Source organism: Zeugodacus cucurbitae, chromosome 6 (assembly GCF_028554725.1).
Source record: "Zeugodacus cucurbitae isolate PBARC_wt_2022May chromosome 6, idZeuCucr1.2, whole genome shotgun sequence".
Classification (NCBI taxonomy): Eukaryota; Metazoa; Arthropoda; class Insecta; order Diptera; family Tephritidae; genus Zeugodacus; species Zeugodacus cucurbitae.
In genome coordinates, this window is record NC_071671.1 from 40,150,390 (window position 1) to 40,176,204 (window position 25,815).

General features: G+C 34.7%; 1 protein-coding gene across 1 annotated transcript; it reads right to left on the minus strand.

Annotated features, from left to right (window-relative positions):
* Window positions 1–5,832: 5,832 nt before the first annotated feature.
* On the minus strand, window positions 5,833–19,055 carry LOC105218021 (nose resistant to fluoxetine protein 6). The gene is made up of 8 exons (XM_011193347.3): window positions 18,544–19,055; window positions 18,161–18,399; window positions 17,880–18,073; window positions 14,832–15,287; window positions 11,054–11,173; window positions 10,863–10,973; window positions 7,045–7,275; window positions 5,833–6,844 (listed from the first exon to the last, which is right to left on the minus strand). Exons 1-8 carry the CDS (start codon window positions 18,776–18,778, stop codon window positions 6,121–6,123), a joined length of 2,310 nt encoding a protein of 769 aa, XP_011191649.1. The 5' UTR covers window positions 18,779–19,055; the 3' UTR covers window positions 5,833–6,120.
* Between the last annotated feature and the right edge of the window lie 6,760 nt (window positions 19,056–25,815).

Here is a 25,815-nt window from a genome sequence, read left to right on the forward strand (position 1 = left end):
TCGTTCTTCAAAAATTCAAAAACATAACAGTTCAATCATCATTAATGATATTTATAACAGTTAAATAGCCCTCCTTTTAGTTGAACTTCATCTCTTATGTTGTTAAAATTCGATCGCTCAAAGTTTTTAATAATAAACAGGGGAGCATATTTTGGATGCCGCTGAACATTGTGTATTAGGAAAATTTGTAAGAATCAAAAGAGTGGAAATATTTTAATGTGCTAACGATATTATGAATCATTTAAAATCAATCAAAAGTTCGGTAATCATGTCCAGGAACATGTTCTCTTCATTTTAACAGAATGAAATATTTAGTTACATGGGAAGTAGGAGTGGTTGTATCGATTTTCACTCTTTATCATAAATCCAGATGTCTGAATTTTTCTCAAATAATCGCTTGTTCGAACAGGCGGAAGAACAAAAGGATAAACCGGCATCTTATCATTTGATTATTCATACAGAAATAAGTATAACTCAGGTTTGGGTTTTAATTGGATGTTACAAAGAACCGTTAGACAACCTAATGTCAACCCAACAGCACATTTGCAGACTGCCGATATATTACTTTATATCTGGTTATCTATTATCAAATCTTTTCTATGAAACGATAAGTATGTACGATAGTGAATCATGAGATTTGGAGTTATTATAAAAACCTCATGTATAAAACTAATAAAACTCGGCATGCTCAAATCGGCATATGATCGCATCTAGATCATCACTAATGCTACCCGAAATGTATTTATTGGTTTCCAAAATATTAATGATCAACACTTTTGTATTAAATTAAAACAATTTTGGAAGCACATCGCTTACGACGTCAATCAAAATTTCCCATAAAAAAATCCCAGGCTCTTGTGTAATTATTCACCTATCTAAATGCTTTACACACGATTTTTTTTATACTCTCGCAACAAAAGTTGCTAAAGAGAGTATTATAGTTTTGTTCACATAACGGTTGTTTGTAACACCTAAAACTAAAAGAGTTAGATATAGAGTCATATATACCAAAGTGATCAGGGTGACGAGTGGATTTGAAATCCGGATGTCTGTCCGTTCGTCCGTCTGTCCGTCTGTCCGTCTGTGGAAGCTGTAACTTGAGTAAAAATTAAGATATCGGACCATTGCCAAGCCCACAAAATGGCGAAAACCAAAAACACATAAAGTGACATAACTAAGCCATAAATAAAGATATAAAAGTAAAATTTGGAATAAAGTTTTGGGGAAGTGGGCGTGGCCCCGCCCACAAATCGGTTATTTGTATTTAACTCGCAAACTAATAAAGCTATGTCAACCAAACTTTCTGCTGTCGGTTCTCTTACATACCCCACCACACACCATGCAAATAGTTGAAATCGGATCATAACCACTCCCACCTCCCATACAAAGGTTAGGTTGAAAATTACTAAAAATGGGTTAACTAACTAACGAAAAACGTCAGAAACACTAAATTTTGCACAAGAAATAGCAGAAGGGAGATGTACTCAGATTTTTGTACAAAATGGAAAATGGGCGTGGCATCACCCACTTATGGGTATGGACACCCTGATAACACGGACAAAAAATGGGCGAAATCGGTTCACAACCACTACTACTTTCCTTATAACTTAATTTTGAAATCCATCTTATTCCTTTACTTTATAATGTAAACATAAGGAACCAATGAAGATAACGGAATAAAACTTTACACAATTAGTGCATATCATCTCTGGCTTCACTTGTGAAAAAATTGTTGAAAACGAACCATAACTTTTCAAGGCCCCAGATATCGAACATGTTGAACTCAGCGCCTAAGGATAAATTTTAACCGAAAATATGGGTAAATCTCTCAGATATCTCAATTAAATTCAGAGGAAATTGTTTTCTTCTAATAGTGTGCCTCTGTTCCAAAAATTATTAAAATCGGGTCATAACATTTCCATATACCTCATTGTAGGTTTTTCAAAAGTATCTTCTCCTAGCTCCCATATACCTAATTAAAGGTTTTTCAAAAATAGGGTGAGCTTTATTCCGCATATATGTATTGGTTAAATTTCTTCAAAAAATTGCGAGAGTATAAAATGTTCGGTTGCACCCGAACTTAGCCTTTCCTTACTTGTTTTTTTATTAATATTTTTATATTAAAGAATGATATTATTTGTACGATAATAAACTCATTTAGTTTTCATTTACCGTACTTACATACTGCATTACCATTTTAATTCCATAAATTTCAACGATCTTTCATTGGTCGATCACTAAAATGTAATTTCAATCTGTATATTAGAATAAAGAATCGGTTAAGCGTACTTGAAACGAATGTTCAACTCAAATGTTTATGTTTAGTTTTGTTTACTGTTTTAGTGTTTTTAGTGATTTTTGTCGAGACTATTCATATGAAAGTAGTTGATATTGCTTGCAAGTTCACTTCGGTTATTTGGATTTTTATTAACTACGGTAAAACTCTTCGTTGCCTTGAACCCGAAAACGCCTCAAATACATTTCACTAATATTTGCTAAATATCTCTTATTGCCTTTATTTTCACCAAATTTAGTTTGAGTCTTTATGCACATTCTGGGCTCAGCAATTTACCCACTTCTTTAGTAACCAATTATGCTCGTTTGTGTTCGCAGGAGGAGGATACTTTTTTATTTTCAGTCATGACAATACAACAACCTCAGCGGTCTATAGAATGCAAATTGAAGGGGCGGCACGCTTGTACAGTATATAATTTTCAGGCGTTTGTTTCAATATATTTTTTTATTTTCTTGCCTACATTTGTATGTGGTATTGGTCTTCCGGAATTTTCTGTTATATAGAAATATTAGAGGAGTGAATATGATAGCAGCCATATGTAAAATTATAATATTTTTGAAAGGGTACTCTAAGTCGTTTTCTTCTTAACATTTAAAACTTTACTTCCAGCGAATAATTCAAGGTTAACAGGGCGTTTATCCCTGCTGTCCTTCGAAGATGAAAAGAACTAACAGGTAAAAATAAAAACATACATTAAAATGCAAATTTAAAAGCACCACCACATAATTCAACACACTACCTAGATACATAACATTTCTCTTTCGATTAAAGTAATAATACTGTATATCAGGTATTTGTGTAGATTAGAAAAAAATTACATTTAGTATTTGGATTATTTCTATGTTTTATGGAAGTTGGTATTTTATTAAAGCCAGTTGATTATTATCTACCTGACACACGCCCTTTATCGATAACAAAAAGAATTTCAGAAAGTTGTGGAACCGATGTGCAGTGTTTATAAAAATCATCTACAGTTCCGAAACCAGAAATTCATTAAATACAAATTTTAAGCTTAAGGAGAGGTTTTAGAATACTATTAGTATTACAATTATATATTTGATTATATGGAATAGAGTTCGTTATTTGATAATTACAACCATCGATATTGAGCGATAGTATGATCACTTACCATCGATAGCATTCTTTCTTCTTCTTACAATGGAAATCAATGAAATTAAGAAATATGTTATTAAGCATATTATAGCAAAAAATATTATTTGTTTTTGATCCAATCCAATGGTTGCCGTTACAAAGAATTACCATATTAAAATTTTCAGCTGTCTGTAATCAGCCTTCCACCCATGCTAAACCTTCGCTCCGATTTTACAGATGTTGCTGGGATACATAACGTCTCTTCGGAAAATAAAACAAAAGGTTGTTTCAATGATAACTTGATCTACTTCAACAAAAAATGCAAATGAATTAGTGAAAATATAAACTATTACTATTACTCAATATCGAATGTACGAAAATGAATAAAATTTATTAATGAATGAAATTGATATACATATAATCCAACTTGTTTAATTTTAGGTGTTACAATCAACCGTTATGCGAACAAAATTATAAGAGAGTATAATAGTGCAATATGTTGCGAGAGTATAAAAAGGAAACGCGAATTCATTCAAGAGAAATGGCTATATCGATCAGATCAATGGCAATTTCCAGCAAGATTCTGTTCCAGCACATACGGCAAAAAGATTCATATTTGTAGATGATTAACTGGCTATTTGGTAGTCTAGATGTGAATCCATTGGACTACAGTTTGTGGAAATAAGAGATACTGTAAATGGTTAAATCGTTTGAGGACTTCTGTGAAAGCAAAAGGTGACCATGTCGAATAAAAATTCTGCATCCCTCACTTAATATATGCATTATTAAATGCAATTAACCTTATTAAATGTATTATAGTTTAATTTTTATAACGGCCTGACCTTGTAACAGAACTTATGGCGGGACTAAGTTGAAAAGTTTTGGAAAAGTTTTGGAAAAGTAACAAAATAGGGGTACGTAGTTTATTCTACTATGGAATTGTGAAGTTAGAAGATATACCTAAGTACTTTCGAATCTTATTTGAAAAATTGATTTTCTAGATCGTCTCCTAGCTCGTTGACTGAAGCTATCTCATGCCACGTAATATGCTATCCTAACATAGATCAAATTTGAACAAAACTAACAAATGTCTAAATATCCCAACCGCAGCGGCACGATCAGAAACCGAAATACACAAACAGATAGTATTAGGTTAGGATTAGTGGTTATCTGTAGACAACACAAAACACAATTTATTTTATCTTTATACTTTCTCAACAAAAGGTGCTAAGAGAGTATTATAGTTTTGTTCACATAGCGGTTGTTTGTAAGTCATAAAACTCAACGAGTTAGATATAGTGTTATATATATCAAAATGATCAGGATGACCAAATCCGAATGTCTGTCTGTCCGTCCGTGCAACGGATAACTTGAGTAAAAATTGAGATATCTTAACAAAACTTGGAACACGTATTCCTCGGCAAGATGGGCGAAATCGGACCATTACCACGCCCACAAAATGGCGAAAACCAAAAACCTATAAAGTGTCATAACTAAGCCATAAATAAAGTTCTTTCTATATATCTCGCAAATCAATGAAGCTATATAAACCAAACGCAGTTTCCGCAGTCGGTTCTCTTACGTAACCCACCACACACCATGAAAATAGTTGAAATCGGATAATAACCACAACCACTTCCCACACAAAGGTTAGGTTGAAAATTACTAAAAATGGGTTAACTCACTAACCTAAAACGTCAGAAACACTAAATTTTACAGATGAAATAGCAGAAGGAAGCTTCAATCAGATTTTTTACAAAATGTAAAATGGGCGTGGCATCGCCCACTTATGGGTCAAAAACCATATCTCAGGAACTACTCGACCAATTTCAATGAAATTCGGTATATAATATTTTCTTGACACCCTGACAACACGGATAAAAATGGACGAAATCGGTTCACAACCACGTCTACTTTCCTTATAACTCAATTTTGAATTCCATCTGATTCCTTCACTTTATAATGTATACATAAGGAACCACTGAAGATAACGAAATGAAACTTTGCACTGATAGTGCATATCATCTCTGGCTTCACTTGTGAAAAAATTTTCGAAAACGGACTATAACTTTTCAAGGCCCCAGATATCGAACATGTTGAACTCAGCGCCTAAGGATTACATTTAAATTGTTTTCTTCCAATAGTGTGTCTCTGTTTCAAAAATTATTAAAATCGGGTCATAACATCCCCTAGCTCCCATATTCCTAATTATGGGTTTTTTAAAAATACGTTGGGCTTTATTCCGCATATATGTATTGGTTAAATTAAGTGAACGTATAGTCTTGGATATAGTGTACCTTGCTGGTGAAATTTAATGAAATCGTTATTCTATTAAACTTTATGCCGAATTTATGAGTATATATGTGTGTTATATTAATAAAATTTCTTCAATAAATTGCGAGAGTATAAAATGTTCAATTTCACCCGAAGTTATCTTTCCTTACTTGTTTTGTTTTTTTAATTTTTAATGGATAGTTTGTGATGAAATGGAAATACAAAAAAATACTTGTGAAAACTTAGACATATGTACATATACAATGGTACGAAAATAAAAAAAGTTTTTTTACAAATCTTATTTTATATAATATACAAACATGAAATGAAATATATTGAAGTACATGAAATACAATATATTAAATGATGCATAGAAGAACAAATTCTTATATAGTACATATATGTATCATGGTGGTGCTTCCAGGACTATCGTGTGTGTGTCACACATATCAATGAGTCTATTTTCGTTTATACAACAATTTGTTGCACACTCTTTGCACGGGCAACTCCACCAGCACATAGGCCAAAAACGAAGACACCACAGCCAACACATTCACCGCAATAAAGTCCGTGCCGGAGGAGGTCTCATTGAAGCTGGTCGGTTCATTGCGCAGACCATAGGCGACCAATGTAATTACGGGCGTTAGCAAATAAATACTGAAGCAGAATTTATTCAGCAGTAGAAAGGGGCGCGCGCTCAGCAGCGCATTCAAGCGGCCACCGTGCCCACAGGCGCACATCAGAATGCCGCCACCGATGCAGAGTGCGAAAAGCAATTTGCCAAAGGACATAATTGTCGCCACCAGCCATGTGGGTGTGCTACGCCAGTAGCTCATGAAATTCGCTACCGCATAGACGATGCCGATGAAAAGCCAAAAAGCCGCACGCCACCAACTAATATTATTGCCTGCCGCCAATGAATCGGCTGTTGCAGTTGCTGCCGATGACTCGCATGGCTGACGATGTGATGATTGCTGTTGTTGTTGCGTTTGCACGTGCGATTCCGATTGCGGCTGTTGTTGTTGCTGCTGACTTCGCTGTTGATGATTACGGTGTCGGTGTCGCCGCTGCTGGGCGAGATGGTGCAGCAGCCAGCCGCAAAGGGCGCCGCCGAGATATGGATTGATGCGCACCCATGGCTTCACGTACAGCTGAGTCAGCGTGGAATGTAGTTTATCAATGCTGTGCGTCAATAGAGTTCGACAATGTGAGTATTTATAGGTGAACTATGTATATGATTCTAGGGAAATAAGGACGATGCAAATTTGTGTGTGTGCATGTTTGTTGTTGCAGTGGGTGTAATAATTGTATCACTTTACCGCATTGTGGAACTCATGCAGCTACATACAGACATACATGTTTGCAAATTAGCTCATACTTACTCAAATGTGATGCCATTGTAGTAATTACACCACCAGCCGACCACCGGAAATCCCAACGCCAATGTGACGAAGACGACTTTGGCAAACCGTTCTTTTTTAACATACAAAAAGAGCAAAGCGGTTATGAGCACATTGAACTGCATTTCGCAGGCCAAATACCAAGTCCATGAGCAGCAGATATCTTTCATTTCCAAGAAGTTTTGTATATAGAGTACATTGTGCCACCAACTCCTAATAAAAAGCGAAAAAATCATACAGATATTAATTTGTTAGAGATTTGGTACACCGACAGTAGCGACATACAATTATAAAACATTTCCCAAACAAAGTTTCCCAAAACAATTTAAATACTTTTAGACGGTTTCTATACAACAACAATGCCGCCATCTATTTTCGGAAAATATAAATCAAAAAACTTTAAATTTAGAATAAATTAAATGCACTATTTAAATTGGACTGAGTGGTCACTACAAACCATTCTCGAATCCAGCTAAAAAGACCCAAAAATTTCATTCAAATCGGTCCAACTATTTGGAAGAAGTTCAGTGACATACACATGCTCAGAAGAATTTTATGTATAAAGATAACAAGGAGCTTGTATTTTGGGTTTTAAGATGATATTGAGGGTTTAATGCCACCCTCAACGACTAATTATTTTTTAAAAGGAGCTACTCCTAAATTATTTCAGTCATTAAAAAACTCTTCATATAATTCAAATATAATATTCTACTCTCAAATATCTTTCTATATTCTATCGAAAATGTCTTGTTATCTTAGAAATTTTTGATATTAAATTTCCCAATATAAAGGATACATTTTCTATCTAGTTTCAATAGGACTGCATAGGGATGGCCATTAAAAAAAGGTAAATGTTTTATTCGACATAATGCATCGAAACTCGACATGATGAAAAACATCGATGCATCGAAAAATTATCACTTTTATCGAAAGTTGTTAAAAATTGCTTTCACAGCAGTAAAACTGAAAATTAAGTTCTGAAATAATACTATTGAAGAAAACTTTGCTAAATATATTTCAAGTATAACAAGTTTTATTAAGGAATTTAAAAATTATGTTATTCAATAGTGTAAGTCTATAAAAATAATCTAATACAAAGTAAAACAAAACTAATTTTATATAGATTTTAGTTAGTTTCTACAACCCCCAATATTCTTTCCTAGGCGTACCTAATTAACCTTTCATGTTTTATTCTATTCCTCTGATTGCTTACTGTTTGACGAGCTTTCGAAAATAAACGTTCGGATGGAACTGGTGTAGCGACAATTGTTGATTATTTAAAAGCTACTTTATATGATTATGGACAGTGTGTTTGTAAATCTTTCCCAACATCCAGTTGGACTCCAAATACTAAAGGAGTTTTCAGCTTTATCAGAACTATCTGAAGAGTCCATGGCCATCATTTCGGCTTCTGCAATAGCATTAACCCTATTATCAATGGAGGTACACAATTTCATAAATCTTTCTAGCATATGAATTCAAGAGGTCGGTCAAAACATCTTGTATTAGTTTTTCATCGCTGGTATATGCCCGCAATTCATCACTTGTCACAATACTTTGTTTGAACCATTAACCGTTGTTAAAGTTTTTGATTACAACCGTCTGCATTTTTAAGGAAAATTCCCATCGAGAGAAATCCAATAAAAACATTGATGCATCGAAAATATCTACCACCATTCGATGCAACAAAATTAAGTAATGTATCACATCAAAAAACATCGATGTTTCGGCCATCACTAGGACTGCATAGGCTAGAATGGCACGAAAATATTATGTACAAAATATTGTTCAAAAGGGACATCTGTTTTTAAAGAAAAGGGCTTCAAAAAGAGTGACAAGCATTACTGGATAGTGATTTTCAGCTTCTTTAGTGGCTTTGAACCAATTTAGTTGAGTTATACTCCCGACAGACGGCGACGTTAATTAACTGCTTTAATCGAGATTAATTCTGGAATTATCTCAGTTAACTCCGTTTGCTAACTCCCATTTCATCCTCAAAATATTTGAGAGTTAGTGAGACTTAGTGGCATTTTCGTTGGCAACATTGTTAAACATGGCCTCTTTTAATCTATTGTGAATGGAAACAAGCAATAGTGACAGTTGTTTTTCAATTAAATGTAACCAAAAACATACACATGCAATGAAATAGTTTTTTTTTTCTAAAATGGAAGTTCTAATAATAACGTATTTATGTATATTTTTTTAATAATTAGTGATTTTATACTAATTGTGCGACTAACAACCGCAATACTTGCCCTCTATCCAATTTTATTTTACCAAACTGAAAATGTTATTGCCAATCAGCTGTTTATGGGAGTTTATAACTCGATTTCCTGCCGTCTGTCACCTACAAATTTGGAACTGATTAAAAGCGCAGTTAATCGGGGTTAACTCTCCCATCTGTCTAGACTATTAGGCGTGGTTATCGCCGTACTTTATTAATTTTTTGGCTAACATGCATATTACACTAATGTGTTGTGCATTTAAAGAACTGGGGATATGCCGAATTTATGTTCTATGAACATATGATTATAGGCTCTTTAAGATGTATAAATTACATTGTTTCCTAATTTAAAAGACTTAACCCTTTCATGCCCAATGTTGCATATAGGAAACATTGTACTTACCGGTTTCTAATTCTCGTTATTCAAATATTTTTGACCAGCGGTGTTTTCAATTTTGTAAACTTATGTGTTGTGCAAGCCAACAGTTACTTTTTCTGATACGAGCTGTGCACGTGTTCATTCAGTAAGAGTTCACCGCAGAGAGAAACCGCAAAAATCGTTTCGCGAAAAAAGTTATACAAAAGTGGTGATACAAAAAGTGTTTAAAACATAAAAATAATTTTTTTTTATTTTCACACAAAGTGAACTATATAAATAAGTATAGATAAGAGAGTTATTTAAAAAAAATGCATTACAAAAGTGTTTAGTTTATTTATAATAATTAAATTTGTGCCTATAAGCAACTTCCTGTAACTTATGAACTAGGATATGTCCTAAAAAAATGCTAGCTCCGCCCTTTTTTATTCGGGCATGAGAGGGTTAATTGTGTTTGTATATTCAGATTTCTACATAAAATAGCTGCATAATTACTGAAGCATTTTAATCAGAGCTTCTAAAATCAATCGATAATTATGAAACTGATGAATTTAACTTAAATACGTTCATTTCAATTTGCCTATTTTACCACAGTTTATAAAAAAATCCACACTAATAATCAACTAAAAAATAAAATCATTTATGCTTGATTGCATCGAGGTAATTGAATTTCAAATTCGATTACATAACCGTTACATGTGATGGAGCAGCGGTTGGCTTACAACGAGTGACAGGCGTTCAACAAATAGTTTATATAAGTGTATCTACAAGGATTACATCCATCTAAAATATGTATATACATAAGTATGTAGGTGAATGTTGAGTATAACGCAGCGGACAGAACATTTCCGTATAAAATAAATTTGACACTGTGGCTGCTATACCCTTTTTTTCGATACTGAATCGCCTTTAATTGAAAATCATTTCATTAATCAATATATATTTGATTAAATCATATGCACGCGTAACCAAATCCGATTTAAATTAATTCGGGCTGTGTGTAATACTTCCCACATGAAATTCATATGTACATACATACATATCTACTTGCAATTAACATGCATTTTCCTATTTTGTAACAATTTGAATAAATTAACGAACAAATCACCCTCAGAATTCGCCTTAAATAATCAACAAAAAATAATTAATTAATGAAAAATATATATAAAATATATAATAGATATGTATATGTATACTCACTGCTTGCAATAAAACCCGCTGTTCACTCCCAAGTAAAAGGGTGAATATGTGTTGGTCAAATCGTAGAACACATCGCTAAGAAGCATTGTAATAATGAGCATCGGCGTGAGTCTGGTGATGAAAGCAAGAAGCAATTAAAATACAATATGCAGTTTCAATTAGTACTTCGAAATGGATTGCCGCATACCCACCGCAAATACCGATGCAACAGAAGTTTTCCAAATAATTTCGAATTCTGTACGAAATCATTTTGTCTAATCTTCTCCAATCTCGACTCAGAAGAGAGGAAATTGTAGACGAGCAGTATCGCGCTGAAATTGAATAAAAGGGAATGTAATAATTATTATTTATAGCTATTTACAAAGATTTGGCGCACTTTATGATAGTGAAATGCAATGATTAATAACGTTAACTTTAAAGAAAGTAAGCCCGTTATAAAGAGTTTTTCAATAGGGACACTACAAAAGTAGATGGTTAGGGACAGCAGACGATGCCATATTTTTTCCGCGCTTTCTACATTTCTCTTCAGTAATGTTTGCAACCGAAATTCGGAGTCAGTGGCCTAGTGGCAAAATTTGAATCCACAGGCACAGTACAAAATGTTCCCGTACAAAGAAGTGTCCGTAGTGTTGCCGCTAGCGCATCAATTGAGGAAGAACCAAATCAATCTCTCACACGTCGTTCTCAAGCGTTGGGCAACGTTGTGGCGAATTTTGCGAAAAGATCTTGGCCTACATCCTTATAAGATCAAATTAACGCAAGAAGTGACCAAAATCGTCGCATGTTTGTGTTGATCACAGCTTGAAAATGATTCAGATTTTCATCGAAAAATCATCTTCAGCGATGAGGCTAATTTCTGGCTGAGTGGCTTCGTCAATAAACAAAATATAGGCAGCAATCCACACGTACTCCATGAGTCACCACTACATCCCGAAAAAATAAGGTTTGGTGCGGTTTATGGCTGGCGGCGTCATTGGGCTGTACTTCTTCCGTGATCGCTACCGCTTTTTGGCCCAAATTGGATGATATGGATTTGGACTATATGTGGTTCCAACAGGACGGCGCCACAAGCCACACAGCGAATGTCACAATCGATTTATTGAAAACCATGTTTGGTGAATGTGTTATCTCACGAAATGGCCCAGTCGATGGGCCGCCTCCATCGTATGATTTGAAGCCGTTAGACTATTTCCTGTGGGGCTACGTCAAAGCAATGGTATATACCAACAAGCCAGTGACGATTGATGAACTTCCTCCAAATATCGAACGTGAAAATGCAGCAGTATCGGCCGATCTATGCTTGAAACCCGTCGAAAATTGGGTTCAGCGTCATGACTTCTGCAAGCGTGCCTGTGGTGACCATGCAAAAGAAATCGAGTTCCATACATAATGGCATCAAATGTACAGTAGTAGTATTCACAGGAATAAAGAATTTCATTGATATCCCAAACCGCTTTTTTTATACTTTCGCAACAAAGTTGTTGAAGAGAGTATAATAGTTTTGTTCACATAGCGGTTGTTTGTATCACCCAGAAATAAAAGAGTTAGGTATGGGGTTATATATATAAATGTTCAGGATGACGAGTGGATTCGAAATCGGGATGTCTGTCTGTTCGTCCGTCTGTTCGTGCATGCGATAACTTGAGTAAAAATTGAGATATCTTAATGAAACTTGGTATACATATTCTTTGCCCTGAGGAGTTTGGTATTGAAAATGGGCGAAATATATAAAGTGTCATAACTATAACATTAGGAAGGGGCATATTTGGGTGTAATTTTATTGGGGAAGTAAGAGTTTCCCAGTTTTTTTTATATATCTCGCAAACCAATAAGGCTATATAAACAAAACTTTATGCAGTCAGTTCCCCTACGCACCCCACCACACACCATGAAAATAGTTGAAATCGGGTTATAATCATGCCCACCTCCCATACAAAGATTATGTTAAATATTACTAAAGGTGCGTTAACTCACTAACGGAAAACACCAGAAACACTAAATTTTACAGAAGAAATGGCAGAAAGAAGTTGCACTAAGATTTTTTTACAAAATGAAAAATGGGCGTGGTGTCGCCCACTTATTGGTCAAAAACGGTAACGGCACCCTGATAACACATATCAAAAATGGGCAAAATCAGCTCACAACTACGATTACTTCTCATATAACTCAATTTTGAATTCCATCTCATTTCTTACCATTCCATTTCCCATTCCAATTTCAATGAAATTCGGTATATAATATTTTCTTGGCACCCTGATAACACATATCAAAAATGGCAAAATCAGCTCACAACCACGGAACCACAAGGAACCAATGGGAAAAAACTTTGCACAAATACTGTATATGACAAGTAGCGCCACAGTACTTATGAAAAAACTTTTCAAGGCCCCGGATATTGAACATGAAGAACTCAGTGGCTAAGGTAATTTTCACCGAAAATATCGGTAAATCCCTCAGATATTTTATTGTAATTCAGATCCAAAAATTATTAAAATCGGGTTATAACTTCCTCTGGCTCCCATATATCTAATTAAAGGTTTTTCAAAAATACGGTGGCTTTACTCCGTATATATCGGTTAATATGTGAAATATCTGGTGTTGGTGGTGAAAATGAGTAAAATTGGTTCAGGAATTACCTCAGCCCTCATAAACTTTGTATGATGATTTTCGTTATTCTATTGGACTTTATGCCGAATATATGGGTCAAATTGTGTGACTCTACTTTTGTAGAACTCTTATTAAAAAACCCTTTATTATACATAAACTGCTTATTACTTCACTGAAAACTAAAATAATTTAAAAGAACACAGTTTCAAGTGGCATATACAACGTTTGGTTCAGTTTACTTTATTAGGTCATAGACAAGTTTTAACGAACTTTAAAAGTACTTATGAAACAACAACAGTATTCCACACGGAATACTGAATATTATTACCAATTGAGTGAAATTATCATATATTTTAACATACACGATTAATACTTTGTGTAACTGTTAACGGCTATTAAGTTTCGCTTTGCTGGTCAACTTCGGCATCATTCTACAAGTTCTTAATCGGGTTCAGATCAAATGATCTCCAATCTGGATATTCCGCTCTATTTTATTTTCGTCCGTAAAAAGTATATTTTTCTAAAAATATATATTTTTTCATTTATGACTATTAACGAATAGTCTAATTGACATGTTTAATTCACATTTTGTCTTCAGTTCGAGCATTATTTCCTATCCTATTAAATGGATCTGGTTAAAAAATTCTAACAAATATTTAATCCCGCGGAGATTATTTTGTAGGTATCACTTTACGAATTTTGTTCTGATTTAACAATTTAGGAACTGATTTAAAATTTTTGATGCGTTGGATAGAATTTTTCTGAAACATTTCACCATATTTGCAATTTTTACTCAGTTTGTTCCTTTTTGTAAAGGTCCCAAATACAGTATCATTCTGTTACCATTTTAGATGTAAATACGTTATTAGCTGTTGGAATATCTGTTGTATATGTTATGTATAAAGTTGGACCTAGCACAATACCCCGAGGTATATCAGCCCTTATTGCATGTTCTTCTGATATGAAATATTAAATATGACTCCAAAGTTTTATACAAATCGTTAGGTAAAACGTTATTAATCTTCCATAAAAAGCCTTCATGCCTGAAAATGGACCACTGTGAGCCACTGTATATCTAGAAAAATAGCTGAACAATACTCTCTGTGCACGAATGCTTTCCTGATTTCATAAGTAATTCTATTTACTTGCTCTACAGAGCCATGTTTTTCCCGAAACCCTATTTTTTAATTTGTGGTTTGGTATAATATTATTTCTTTCTTTTTGTAATCCTTGCTTCAGACATTGACAGCATGCTGGTTATGTCTAGAAACCTTGGAACACCGAGGTTTATAAGCATAGTGAGTACAATAGGAATTTTTACTACTCCATTTAATATAATATGATGTTTATATACATACATACCTAATAACAAAGAAAATATCCACGAAAAAAATGGCCTGTGAAAGCGGTTGGTTGAGAAAGTTTCCCATTGCCGCGAACACCACGGGCATATTGGACAGTGCGAAGATCGAGTAGTAGTATACGTGAAAAGTGGAAATCCACAAGCAAATACAGGTGCGCACGCCGGCAATAACGTCTACAAAGTTTGAATTTGAATTTGTGCGGTCGACTTGCAAAGCGCGCTGCCAATTCTCCGGCAATCGGAAACACAACAAAATCTCTTCAATTGTCGAGCTTTTAGCAGTGGTGCTTTCAATTGCTGACTCTGTCGGAGTATTTGCTATATGCACGCCGCATACCATTGCAGTAGCGATTGGAGCTTTTGTATGCAGCAGTTGTTGTAGCTTCAATTTCGCTTTAGAGCGATGTACAATTTCAGCTAAAGCCATGAGCAAAACCAGTGTGGTGAGAATAATGCTGGAAGAAGAAAAGTTTGTTAAATATTATTAAAATGCGTGGAGGGAAATTAAGTTTATACATTAAGCTGAGAGAATACATATATTCGAAGACAATTTACAGTGTTAAACTTAGAGACCAAAATAAAATTAAAGACTATATTATACCAATTATATTATAATTAAATTTAAATAGATGATGTTGCAGATAAAATATTCATATGTGCGCATACAATATTCTACACCAAAAGTTCTCTTTCAACCTTATGAACAAATGGATTTTAAGCTCTATACATATAAACAAATATAGAAGTTCCGTCTACGTACTGCTAGCAAGTGATAATTAGTCAAGTTTCTGCTGGAAAAGCGTTTCTTTACTCAAAAAATTAGCAGAAACTAGCAGAAGAGAACGTCAGCTGATCGCATGAGAGCTGTTGCTTTGTGCTCGTTGGATTTTCTCTAGCATCAGCTAGCAGCAGTCAGATGAAGAAACAGCTGCTGAATGAATGTCTAAATCAGTGCTACTTTGAGCATTTGCTTTGATTTTGTTGTTTTTAATAATTTTTGTTCATTAAATAACGATGACAGCACAATTTATGAATGTTTAAACTAATTAGAATTTAATATAATATATAATTTAATTAAAATTTTAAATATATATAATTAAAATTAAAACCAGGCAATTTACATTTGCTTAATGTTCATGTTTTCGAATACCCAAAAAGAAAGGCCCAAATATCGAACATAAGGACCTCAAAGTTTGCAGATAATATTTGCAAATATTCTAAAGAAATTCAAAGGAGATGTGTTCGTTCTAATAGTGCGCTCTGTGTCAAAATGATCAAAGTCAGGTCATTACGGATTTTCAAACTTCCAAAGGGTTTTCTACCGTATACATATATTGGTTAATATGTGAGATACCATAACAGCTTTAGGACAATATAAAATATTTAATATAATACAGCTTGGCGGCGAAAATGAATGAAATCGGTACTGGAATTACCGTTTCTGTAAACTTTATGCCGAATTTGTGGGTCCAATTGTGTGTTAACTTGTTAAAATGAAATAAATAAATTTCGAGAGTATCAAAATTTTCGGTTATATCCGCACGTAGCCCTTCCTTACTAGTTTTGGTTATAATCAACAATATTAATGTATGACATAAATATTTTATCATTATATAGCGCACGCTCGAAAACATGAACTCTCTAAAACGTGAACACTTTTTTTTCTGCATTGACTATTGGAAAATAAACAAGTAAGGAAAGGCTAAGTTCGGGTGCAACCGAACATTTTATACTCTCGCAATTTATTTAGAGATTACCTATATTTTTGGTGAAAAATTACCCTTAGGCACTGAGTTCTTCATGTTTGATATCAAGGGCCTTCAAAAGTCATGGTTCAATTTTGACAATTTTTCCGCAAGTGATGTCACAGCTCAAATCTGAGTGCAGCTTCCATCTGCCATTTGTTATGAGAAATTTGGTGTTTCTGACATTTCTCGTTAGTGAGTTAACGCACTTTTAGCCATTTTCAACCTAACCTTTGTATGGGAGGTGGGCGTGGTTGTTATCCGATTTCTTTCATTTTTAGACTGTATAAGGAAACGGCTAAAAGAAACGACTGCAGAAAGTTTAGTTTATATAGCTTTATTGGTTTGAAAGATATATACAAAAAACCTATTTGAGGGCGGGGTCACACCCACTTTTCCAAAAAAGTTACATTCAAATGTGCCCCTCCCTAATGCGATCCTATGTTCCAAATTTTGTTTTCATAACTTTTTTTATGGCTTAGTTATAGCTCTTTATGTGTTTTTGGTTATCGCCATTTTGTGCGTGTGGCAGTGGTCCGATTCCGCCCATCTTCGAACTTGACCTTCTTATGGTGCCAAGGAACACGTGTTCCAAGTTTCAATAAGATATCTCAATTTTTACTCAAGTTACAGCTTGCACGGACGGACAGACAGACATCCGGATTTGAACTTTACTCGTCACCCTGATCACTTTGGTATATATATAACCCAATATCTAACTCGTTTAGTTTTAGGACTTACAAACAACCGTTATGTGGACAAAACTATAATACTCTCTTAGCAACTTTTGTTGCGAGAGTATAAAAACACTGCGTAATTTAGAGCTGCCCAAATCGAAAACTCTATTTATCAGTTGTTTATCCGTGTGGGAAATAAAAACTGGCAGAGACTGCTTTATTGTTGAAAAAAAAACCAAAACCCTGCATTTAAATGTGTAATTAGCTTATATTTTTAGGAAAACATTAACATTTCGCAAATGTGAACTGCCTTGTTTTTAATTAGTTCACGTTTTCGAGCGTGCGCTGTACTATGTAACTATTCTACATTATCTTCATAAACAGTTGAACTAGTACTATTTTTAATGATCGGTAGCTAATTTTTTGCCCAATAAAACAGACGACTTCATCACATATATTTATCACACAGACATCTCTTTTAACTTGATTTTTTTTCATTTTTTATTATATTTTTATAATTGCGTAATTACTGCTTACAGCTTCCCCTGCGAATTTTTCCCCTTATCGACATTATTTATTCGTTACTTTCTCAATAGAAATAGTATAACAACATTGTTACACTTACATGGAAATGAGTGTTCCGGTTTGCTGGAAGAAATCCAAACCGAAAGACGGTACTCTAGCTGCGACCGACTGCATTTGAAGTTTAAAATCGCGTTGCATCGCAAACTCCCCGCGCAGAAAGTACTCATCCGTGTAGCGACGCAGAGCGGCAGTCGAGCAGGATTGTGGCAAACACAGACCGATGTGAATGAAAGACTACACGTTACACAAAAATACACATTTGACACAGATTTACATAAGCACACAATTAAAAAATTATAACGGGTTTTCCGATCGAATCACCTCATACGGAAGTCGAACGTCGATATAGTGTGGTGTGGAGAAACGCATATACACCATGGTGAGGCGCAGACGAAAAGGGCTGGTGACATTGAACGGATTAAAGGTGTAGGAGCGAAAAAACTCCGGCGAGATGCCGACAACGTACGGCCTATTTAGATCGTTGCACTGCCACTGCGGCGCAAACCAGTAGTAATTGCCCCAACTGAAGGACTTCGGCGGCGCGCCAAACGAATCGAGCACTTGCGGTGTGTCGATAAGAAACAACAAGAAATTAAGTTAAACATAAACAGATAATAATAAGATAGATGCAAAAAAAAAAATACACAATAAACACACTGATAAAGCAAGCACTTTCAGCTGAGAAACAGTGAACAGACAGAGACCTTTTAAGCTCCAAAACTCTTTGGCCGCTACAGCCTTCAGCAGAGTTTCAAGTTCTCTGCCACAGCGCGTGCCGTTTTCGCGAAGCGCGCCCAGCTGCGCGACACCAACCAGGAAGTTGAGCCGAGCCAGCGAAGTCTCCGTCGAAGAGACCGGTTCAATGCGAGGCGCGACGGTTGCCTCGATGACAACGAATACCAAATGCGCGACGATAATTACGGCTGCAATTGTCCGCATCTTGGACTATTCGTTGTGAAACGCGAAAAGTAACTGAGGAGCGCAAACGATGAAATGCAAAAATTGACGAAAATTGACGGGAGTCGCTTTGTCGTGAACGGACGCTGACGTCGCGGTTTTCCAGCTCAAGCAACTAATGCGAAAGAAGTATGATTTTGGGGAAAGATAAAGTTGCAAACAAGTAATCGTTTCAGCTAACTTGAAGGGATTCGTACAACCGCTTTTCGCACTACGCGTTTTAACTTGTGACACCAACTGCAGCAACAACGCACTTTGTAACTCCCTTTTATTAATTATTTCTCATTTTATTATGTTTACGAATGGACGCTTAATCGATTATATGTATATTTGCAATCCATTTGCACTTACTTACATAGGTATCTGTGTCGCTTTATTAAGGGTGTCTCAAAAGGGTGCTACACAATCTAATTTTTAAGCGTTGGCAATTTTTGCAAGGAGTAGGACAGTTTAGACAGAATAGAATTAGCTTAGCTAAACCTAAACTCCAACAATGTCATCCCAGAAGTTGTCTTCATTTAAAGTAACGAGAAGAATTTATATGATTACTGGTCATATAAGGCACTCGTCGAAATACATATTGTCCGAAAGCGCCGCTATTTTCATCCAGTTTAATATCGGTAATGTCGGTACGACCCCTCAGGGTTCCTAACCGTGAGTTATCCAATTTACATCCATTCAGTAAGACGAACATTCGAAGAGACTTTCTGAGCTGTTTAAAAAAGCTCTAGGTAGAATCATATCTACACTTTCCTCTGGACAGTCCAGCTTTCACTACCTTAAGGTCGAGGTAGAATAATATCGACACTTTCATCTGAGCTGTCTAGAATTCACTAAATTAAGTTTAAAACATCTTAGATGTGACACCTTCAGTCATACAACTTAATTGGCTGGATTTGTGATAGGTGTATGGCGCTGTCGATATTTATAATTAAATATTTTCTGGTTAAAAACACCAACTGGTTTTCGTCTATTCAAGTAAGATTCCACAGTGTTCAGCATCAATAGCTAACCTCTTGAAACACCCATTCTAAACATTTATGAATATGAAAATCAAATATGTATTTTAAAGTGTCAGCATTATTGCAAAATTATAATTGTTAATAAGTGTCGATTATCAATGCATATTCGTATTTGTCGGAGTCACAAACTGTGGAAAGTAAATCTATGCAATTCATCTCATTTGCGTCACTACGCACGGTGGATTTGTTTCTAGGTATTATAGAAACACAAGGTTATACAAATAAATATCTTTATTAGAATGGGTTTTGGATAATTTAGTGGAAATTAATTATAACAGTTAATGTAAAGAATTCACAGTGTCACAAAGAAATGAAAAATAGAGACAAATTGCACGTATGGGGTTTCCAATTGATCCGGATCTGCGCAACAAGCTTTTCTGATCTCAGACATCAAGAAAATACTGCTTAGAAAAAATTTAGTGCCGATTAAAAGACATTTTTGAAGAAAAGAATAAAGTTCAATTTTTAAAATAAATTTTTTTTTGTTTAATATGATAAACCTGTTTAGGTCCAGTACTTCTAAAATAACGCTTCCAAATTATTTTCTGACTTCCTATTTATCGCAACTTTACAACTTTACAATGGATACGGACAATCGAACAATCAATATCCAAAGTCCGGTCCATTGCGATACACTATTTTTCGTTTCATATATATATGTATATATGTATGTATTTCTTTTACTAAAGCCTTCCGTTAAAATTACATATACGTAATTGTTTAGTCAACTCATAACATGATGCACATGACCTTTTCCACTACTGAAACTAACTCTTTCTCGTAAATTCTTTAAAAGTAAATACACAACTGTCACAAACCAGTTTGGATGCAATTTTATTATTGACTTCGGAGTACAATGTCACTTAAGCGCGACTGTATGTGCATATATCATATATGAACGTTGCACTTCGATACCTCTGGGGATATTCCAGTAGAAACGCAAAAATAAAACATTGTCTGTTTCATTTGCCCTTAAAGTAGTTTAATTTTACTATTTGCCTTGGCTTGAACGGTCAAACTTTTATACATATATTTCTGCCTATATATAAGACTGTCCTCAACTGGTGCTAGATATCCGAACGCCTTTAGGAACAACTTAATATCGTATAATATGTTTATGTACAAATCATCAATCTCATTAACTGTTGTGAACCAAAAATCGAAAATGCATTTTTGTACTGCCTAACCCACTGTACGAAAAGAGCAACTGATCGGTTTAAAAGGGCTCGGTTTTACAAATATGTATGACTGCTTCTAAATAAAGGCATAATTGTTGTTATAAGTTCAGATATTGATATGCACCGAAATACACAAATAATCATTTGTAAAACATGGTCTAAGGTGGTTCATTATGTGAACTTAGTCTTCCACTTATCCACTTATGCAAATTTCGAGATATATCAATAACACAATTCAAAGTAAACAAAACATGTTAGTATAAATGGCATTTTGTAATTATATTGAAACATTTAATACATTGTTAGGCTCAATTATTTTAGTAAAACATCACATATCGGTTGAAGGAATTTAATGGATTTCGCTTTATCCAGTTGGGTGAGGTCGTAGGAGTAAGTGTCCTATGATGATCTTTCTGAATGTAATACGGTGGATAGACTTATCCACCATAAACATTACCCCAAAGTAATTTTTTGATGGCGTTCTAAAGCCTGATGATGCCTTTAGCATCCATTGCTACAGTTAACTATTGAATGCAGGAGCTTAACAGTTTTGAGTAGCTTATGTAAACAAGACCAACTTCCAGTCGTACTAGAGCGCGCCAACGTGTCCACTTTTTATACGTTTCAGTTCCTTAGCTATTGTATAGGTCTGGCCCCTTAATTGATGATTATCAAGTTTTCCACTCAAAATCAATCTATGGTTGTCTCTCTTTATATGACCTTCGCTTTAAACTTAAATTAGGAATAATCTATAATATTTGACTTGGTACTCGAATATTGCCTTCCAATGTTTATTGAGCACCCTTTACACATTTCCGAAAATCAATATTGAGACGATGCTACAACCGCAAATCTATTACTGTGTAAGTGAAAGCTTCAGTAAAAATTTCAAGAATATTGGCTATTTATTGACATAGAAGTCGTTAAACATCATTCGTGTTTTATTTCTAGTTACCTAATGTTGGCAAACACAAAAACCCACATTACGGTCATTTTAACTCGCCTCTATTTGCGTATACAATGCATGTACATACATACATATGTGCATTAAGGTGGAGCGATAATGTATGGAGTTAAATTTTCTCTTGTTTTTTAACGGCTTAGCTATGAAAAGTTGCCTTTTAATAAATAAAACAAACATACAAAATATCAAACAGCTGGCTTAATGTTTTGAGGTGCCCCAGTACAGTCGTAAATTCAAAAAATTTAAATTTTAAACATTTATTAAGAAAATATTATCTTACAAACTGTTTTTTGTATTGAAATAAGGCATTCGTTGACGTAAAATTAGCCCTTGCCCTTGGAATACTTTGTCAACGATTGCTTTCATATCGGAATTCAAATAACGACTTATGTTAATGGTTTAGCTCCGTTAATGCACGAGGAATTAGATTTTATTGTAAACCACATTGTTCCATAAACTTTCATAACATACGTGGCTAATACAACTAGCTTTCCTTCTGAGTCAGTTAAGTGGCATGTAATCTTAGAATTCGATTAGTGGTTCTTAGATTCTAGATTAGCCATCGAGAATAGTTAAGGGCTTCAGGTTCCATATTAGCTAAATCAGAAGAAAATATAGCAGTACTGATAGGGGTAACTATGTCGTATAAATACTTTTAGTCGGCACTAAGCTCTTCCCTAGTTATTTCAGGTAATATTGTAGGTATAACGGTAAATTCGACTGTTGGCATTGTTTGACAAATTTGTAATTGAGATCCAATGACGCCCGAAAAGCATTTAGGTCCTGTAGTTTGTCCATATAAATGTAATAAAAGATAGTGGTTACTCATTTGAATGCAATTGACAGATAAACCACTGTGATGATCTGTTGAATTCCTCCTCCATCAGCCGAATAACACCACCTTTGAAATCTGAATTCACTACAATTCCATCGCACCCAACAACAGCTAATTCATTCCTGAAAAGAGGATCGATACACATCATCTCTGTGTCGATTTTAAAGCTTCTTTCGACAGCACAAAAAGGAGTTGCCTCTATGCCGCTATGTCTGAATTTGGTATCCCTGCAAAACTAATACGGCTGTGTAAGCTGACGTTGAGCAGCACCAAAAGCTCCGTCAGGATCGGGAACGACCTCTCTGAGCTATAAAAATAATACGAACTGCAGAGCTAAATAGAGAAGGTACAATCTTCTATATGAGTGTACAGCTGCTGGCGTAAACCGATGATATCGATATTATTGGAAACAAAACCCGCGCCGTTAGGTCTGCTGTTTCCAGACTGGATAAGGAAGCGAAGCGCATGGATCTGGTGGTGAACGAGGACAAAACGAAATATCTCTTGGCATCAAACAAAAAGGCAGCGCATGACTCCGATGGAAACACGAGGTGGAGAAGGACCTGTCTTCACTTGGTGTTACCAATTGGCGCCAAACTGCCAAAAGGAGAGATGCGTGGGGCTCTGTGGTGGACTCGGCAACAACCGCGTGAGCGATGTCTACGCCAGTCAAGAAGAAGAAGGTGATAATATCCCTTGACCTTTTCTGGGTCTTTTCGGTTAGGACTAGATGGTACGACAAAACTATCACATGGGTCATCAGCCAAAGAACAAGAACTACAGGCCTTGTCAAAATAGTATAACGTTGTGTTACGCAATAAACTGCTTTCTTTTCAATCTTGTTTTTTTTTTTTTATTCTTCAAAGTTCCAACTATATCGACACTTCCTTCACAATTTTTCTGGTTGAGCTTTGGTCGAGTAAGAAACTTATTTCCTCCTTGGGAACACGACACCAACAGTTACAATTCCTAATCTTTCAGATACTTCGGCTCCTTTGTTGTTTTATCATGCTTTAATTCATGTTTTATGAAAAGATAACATTTCATGTAGGTATTTGAGAAACAGGTAATTTCTCCCTCAAACCAAAGGCAGGACAGCTCGTCGTTTGTCGTGTTTGAATTTGGGACATATTTTTGCTATTAACACAAGTAATAAGTACTAATTACAGTTATAAACTAAGCAGAAGCATCATAAAACACTACTTACAGTAAACATTTATTTCTATCTTACTCACATATAGCATTACTAAGAACATCAAATAGCGTTTATAAAATGTTTGAAACTTTATGAGTACGAGTATTTGGCATTCATTTCTAAAACTTCATGTCGATGGAGGCACCTTTAAACATTCCAGGATATTACTGATTTTTCTTGTGTATAATTTTTATCTAAAATATCAACATTCTACACGTACGCTGAAGCAAAAATAAAAAAATATATAAAAATCGCTCCACCCTAATGTATCGTATCGATTAATGAATCAATAATTGAAAAACCGAGTGACAATTGCGTTCAGTAGCCACGTGTTTGCTCTCTTATTGACATAAGTATCTACGAATGTGTACTTTTATAAAGATTTCTACATACATACGTAAATGTGAGAAGTATCTATACGAAGCTCGAAGATCAATTGAACGATTTATCGTCGAAAAGGTCATCAACATAACAATGACTAAATTGTAAATAATTGCACACTCACTTTTTTGCTTCATCACTTGCAGAGATAACAACATAATCAATATTTCAATATAACGGGAAAAGTAGTACGGGTTACAATAGACGTTAGGGGAGCATTTTACCGATCATTGACCTATCATTATATGTAATATGTGTATATGACCATTTGGGTCATTGCCCGGAACCAAATATTTCCAGTACCAAACTACAGTAGGTCCAAGATAGTTAGTTCATTTAATTAAGATAAAATATCTTACATATCATTCTATATATACGACTTTAGGCTAATAGAAATGGGGAAGTACTGAATGGATTTTATCAATTTTTAGCACTAGGCCACATTGTTATCTGATGTACAGGAGTTGTTGATCTCATTGAATCGAAAATTGGAAAGTATTTCATATAATATAGACAGTGTTTTATTGCATTAAATTGGGTAAATGAAGACTTGTTAAAGGTGTGTATCCGATTTTATCACATAGTTATTTACGAACCAAATTCAAATCGTGTAAATAGTTGCTGAGTTATCAAATTTCAATTGAAAATAGGTGGTGTCCCGTTACGCGTTTTTATTAGTTTTGTATATGATTATTGTATGGGGTGTTGGTGCATTTCACTGTGCCATGGAATGCCAGAGGTAAATGTTTGCATTAAGTTTATTTGAAATAACGTTTGTGGTTTAAGAGTTATTTCCTTCATTTATCATCATGATCATTTTGTGTGTTATAAACAACCTTTAGATGAACAGAAACAGAGAGAGTATAAAAATAGATAATTAAATCAAATTAACATCAAAGTGTAATATTATTTCAATTAATGGTTAACTTTACAGTGTGTAAATAGGCATGGATATATTTTTAATTTGTACTAAAAGAAGTTCGCAATATAGTAGTTTGGCTTCATAATAACAAAGACATTATCATGAAGCTAAAATAGTATTAAATTTTTATCCATATAACCTATGCTTATAACAAATGCATTAATATGTATAAGTACAAATCTATAGGTTACTTAACTGATAAAATAGCTTCTGAATCGGTAATTTGCCAATAAGTGGATATCGAAAGCATATTTGTTACACGCACTCAATGTGTTAATATCACAAAATATGACGAAGGTAGAGCATGTAGAGCGTTTGTTCATAAACAATTCTCAACTCTCTACTGGAAACCGATCAATTATCTGAGGTTAGCGGAAAATCTATTTTAGTCGTTTTCTTTATAAGATATACCTTTCTATCTTATTTTCATCCTCGATAGATTATGTTATGGCGTTCTAATCTGGATCAGAAGAATATCACAGCCGTACAGGTAGTGGTTATTGACCAACGCTTACCGAGATC

Coding starts and splice junctions, on each gene's coding strand:
- LOC105218021 (XM_011193347.3), bottom strand. CDS start 18,778: ATGCGGACAATTGCAGCCGTAATTATCGTCGCGCATTTGGTATTCGTT. Junction 18,400..18,543: donor AGAGTTTTGGAGCTTAAAAG/GTCTCTGTCTGT, acceptor ACACACCGCAAG/TGCTCGATTCGTTTGGCGCG. Junction 10,974..11,053: donor CTGTTGCATCGGTATTTGCG/GTGGGTATGCGG, acceptor TTTCATCACCAG/ACTCACGCCGATGCTCATTA.